The following is a 4,227-nucleotide window of genomic DNA, read 5'->3' on the forward strand; positions in this document are numbered from 1 at the left end:
GAGGGATAATTAATGTAATTTTGCCTTTGACAATGGGAAATGAAAATAGAATACCACCCATGACTAGGTAATTCTATTCAGGCTTTATGAGGGAGTCAATTTCCAGTCAAATCTTAGTTTTTATTTCCTTTCCAATCTTTAATTACAACCAAACAGCACATCTGAATGGAAAATGAAATTAATTCCCATTTCATACTATGATTTCCTGCCATCCAAACGGGGCCTATATGGTTATATACCACATAAAACTGTATTAAACTTGGCCTTAATTCAATAACCGGATCAATAACCGGACACAACCCCCACCCCCCACCCCCACCCAAAAAAAAAAAAAAACCAATGGCAACAAACAAGTAACAAAAAATAAAGAAAATAATTTAAAAATCATTAAGTGTTATGTACTAATTACCTAATTTATAACAAATAAATATAGAAATGTTGATTAGGTTTAGGATATCTTGCGATTAATTATCATTTATGTCTAACTTATTCAATTATCTTATTATTATGAAACTTAATAAGGGCATTGGAGTTGCTGAATTTAACATTATAATTCCCTAACCTCATGTTTTATATCTCGACTCTCCCCTCCCCAAGAGTTTCAAATCCTGGTTCCGCCGGCAAGACTTGACCATCTGCTCACCTAGGATTGAAGGACACAGCGGCAGGACACAAAAACAACTCGCTTGACTTTTGCTTCAACAGATGCTTTAAGTACATTAACTGTCCCCTTCACAGAAGGTTCGATATCACTTCTACCTGCACCAGAGGAATATTTCATATTAGAGAAAATCAACATTTGATGATACGCATATCTTAGCACACAATTGTATGAAAGCGCTTGAAGAAAGGAGACTATATGTTAGTCAAGCCTGCTTAATAAATGTCTGGTCACCGGTCATGACTTCTAAACACGTCTGGTGCTGTCACCGCTTTCGCCAGCATAAATGCTCCAACTGCATATATTACAAGCCACACCATTTTCTCAATTTCCGTATCATAATCTCACTTGAAACCCAAAGAGAGCTCTTCCAACTAAATGGCAGTTCAGAATGGAAGGTTCTGTGTTACAGGGGCTGGAGGTTTCGTTGGCTCCTGGGTCGTTAAGCTTCTTCTTTCCAAGAATTGCATAGTCCACGGAACCGTCAGAGAACCCAGTAATGCCATTCATAACTCAACCCCTTCTTTTCCTAATTTTCTTTGAGAAACTATATAACTTTAATTCTTTTGTTATTGTAACTGTATGTACTGTTCCATTCATCAGGTTCATCCGCTTTTCATTTCCATTTTCTGCTAGGTCTCTCTGGCTTTTACGGATTGAATATTACTTGTTCTGTTCTCATTTCACAAAAATTTGATCAATCTGTTGGGTTCCCAGTCTTAAATTCTAAGTTTTTAGTAATTGTGTTTTTTTTTTTTGGCTGATTATTGTTTTTTTCTTTTTGGTGTGTGTGAGTCTGTAATGGGATTAATGATTAATGTGAACATAAATAAGTATCTTGATTCATTTCATAGCGACTAGCTAGCAAAGAATCATGGAAATGGCTGTGTTGCGGAACTCTTGATAATACTGTATTGTGCATGTAGCGGATGACAAGAACTCTCACTTGAGAAAGCTTGACAAGGCATCTGAGAACTTGAAACTGTTCAAGGCGGACTTATTGGATTATGACTCCCTTCGCTCGGCAATTGAAGGATGTGATGGAGTATTTCATGTTGCCAGTCCCGTTCCCTCCGGCAGTGTGCCAAATCCTGAGGCAAGTGTGTCTCTCATTATCCTCCAATATTGGTACTTGCACGAGTTAACATGCTCAATCGTGTTTCCCAGGTTATTTGATCAATCATACAGTCAGTTGCATATATAAGAATGGTTATAAGCAATAATGTAGATGATTGAAGCATCTAAAGGATGCCAACTTATCTGTAACCGTTGCTGTCCCATCACAATTGACTATTCAGTGCACAAAGTACACTTGGGTTTATTATACAGTTTAATGTCCTAAGGTAGACTTACCTAATGATAATTTTCCCCAATATTTGGTGTATCTTTTGTGCAGGTAGAGTTAATTGAACCTGCTGTTAAGGGGACACTTAATGTACTTAAAGCATCTCTTGAAGCAAAAGTCAAGCGAGTTCTTTATGTGTCCTCTGTTGCTGCTGTGGCCATGAATCCTACGTGGGCTGAAGGTCAACTATTGGATGAGTCTTGCTGGTCAGATAAGGAATACTGCAGAAATACTGAGGTATCTGTTGACAAAATTTATATCGTACAATGCACTCAGTCTTAATGATAGTTGCAGTTTGTGGTAGACCATGAAATAGGACACGTAAACACACAACTTTCTTTCAGAATTTAGAATCTGTTGATTCTTCTGAGAGGATACCAAGAACACTTCTATTAGTTTTTCATTGCTCCAAGAACTAACAAGACAATAGAAATAAGAGTGTGAAAACTATGTTGTTTCCATAGATAACAAAAAGCTTTTATCAGTAGACTATAGACATAAATCCTGGATCAATATGAACGATGCTTATCAAAAGATGAATGAAATTACCCAAAAGTGGGGGGTTTTTTTTTTATTTACTAACCTTTATGAAATTGAATTCCACATTTTGCAGTCATATTTCTCAACTTCTTCCAAATGCAAAAGTTGTGTTACCAAAATTGTAAAATCAAATCTATTGTCAACTGAGCAAGCAGTTCTGTTTGAGGCACATGTAAACTATGTATTGGACATTTTCATTCAGATACAAATCTGCAACTTGGTCCCTAGTTTTATTTATTACATTTTCCCTTTCTTAATGAAGCAAGTTCATTTAGCCATAAACTATGCTGACCATCAATCCCTTTACTAGTTTACTCTAGAAGTTATATTCTGTAGTTATATCTGGGACAAAATTGACATTTATATAACATACGGTAGGTGGTGCCCTCTAATGCAAGAAATTTACATCTGTATGTTCTTGCTTTTGCCAGAACTGGTATTGCCTTTCAAAAACTGAAGCAGAATCTGAAGCTCTGCAGTTTGCAAAAACAACCGGGATTGATCTTGTGACTGTTTGTCCCTATCTTATACTCGGCCCAATTCTGCAGTCGACTGTAAATGCAAGTACCATGATCCTCATCAAGCTTTTGAAGGGTACTACTTTTTCCATAATGATACTGCATTCAATACTTCTGAACTCTTCATACTTATAGACAAACATCTAGTTGTTAGAAAGGTTATATATCCATTATAGTTTGAGCTAGTTTACATGTGTTTGTCTATATTTTGCTTTCTATGTAGCTAAATCTAGGTGTATCCCCATTCATGACCACACGCTGCTTGTATTTCTTGTAGTGTGTGTATAACTGTATATATTAACTGCCCTTAACAATGTCCCCATGCAGAAGGAAAGGAGTCACTGGAAAACAGGCCCCGGCAGATAGTTGACGTACGGGATTTAGCTGAAGCACTTCTTATGGTATATGAGAAGCAGGAGGCTGAAGGAAGATACATATGCAAGTCCCACAATGTTAAGAATGGGGATCTAGTTGAGAAGCTGAGGCGCCTTTATCCTAATTACAATTATCCGAAGAAGTAAGGGTCTCCATTAATACTAGTAGTTAGAATGGTGGGATTTACCTCATCCATCAGCATGGTCTTGCAAATAAATTCCTGTGATAATGGTTTGCTCTCTTTACTGATTTGAATATGCAAACGTATGGTTGCAGCTTTGTTGAAGTAGACGAAGACATAAAGGTGAGCTCAGCGAAACTGCAAAGGCTAGGTTGGAGTTACCGGGCATTGGATGAGACTCTCATCGACTCTGTTGAAAGCTACCGTGAAGCTGGACTATTGCATTGAAAGGATCGCAGAGCTTGCTTTGCGTAGCTGCATCATTTGAATGTAATAAAATGAAACTGGATCGCTTGTTGCAATGAAATTGGATTGTAGTATGATGAAATAAAATAACATAATACTCCATTGTTTGTGTTCTGTACGAGACCAGTGATTTTTATTGTTATATTTCAACTTCTATGCACTTTTGTGTCGGGAAAAAGTGCATGCTTTTAATTTGGCAGTAGCCAGCCACCAGAAGATTCCTTGTCGTCCCAAGTCAAACCCTTTAGTAACTTGAGAGCAGTTTAGTAACTTGAGAGCAGACCCAACAAGGTAAATAATTCAGTCCGCACCCATTTTGCTATATAAAAGTTGGATACAGTCCACACATTTTTACTTACTA

The 4,227-nt window shown here is 37.2% G+C and overlaps 1 protein-coding gene across 1 annotated transcript; it reads left to right on the top strand.

Moving 5' to 3' along the window:
* The first annotated feature begins 596 nt into the window (after nucleotides 1–596).
* Nucleotides 597–4,026, top strand: LOC133744049 (cinnamoyl-CoA reductase 1-like). The gene is made up of 6 exons (XM_062172175.1): nucleotides 597–1,157; nucleotides 1,588–1,761; nucleotides 2,062–2,243; nucleotides 2,978–3,140; nucleotides 3,392–3,581; nucleotides 3,716–4,026. The coding sequence occupies exons 1-6, from the start codon at nucleotides 1,040–1,042 to the stop codon at nucleotides 3,846–3,848; spliced, it is 960 nt and encodes a 319-aa protein (XP_062028159.1). The 5' UTR covers nucleotides 597–1,039; the 3' UTR covers nucleotides 3,849–4,026.
* The last annotated feature ends 201 nt before the right edge of the window (nucleotides 4,027–4,227 follow it).

This window comes from Rosa rugosa, chromosome 4, assembly GCF_958449725.1.
Source record: "Rosa rugosa chromosome 4, drRosRugo1.1, whole genome shotgun sequence".
Classification (NCBI taxonomy): domain Eukaryota; kingdom Viridiplantae; phylum Streptophyta; class Magnoliopsida; order Rosales; family Rosaceae; genus Rosa; species Rosa rugosa.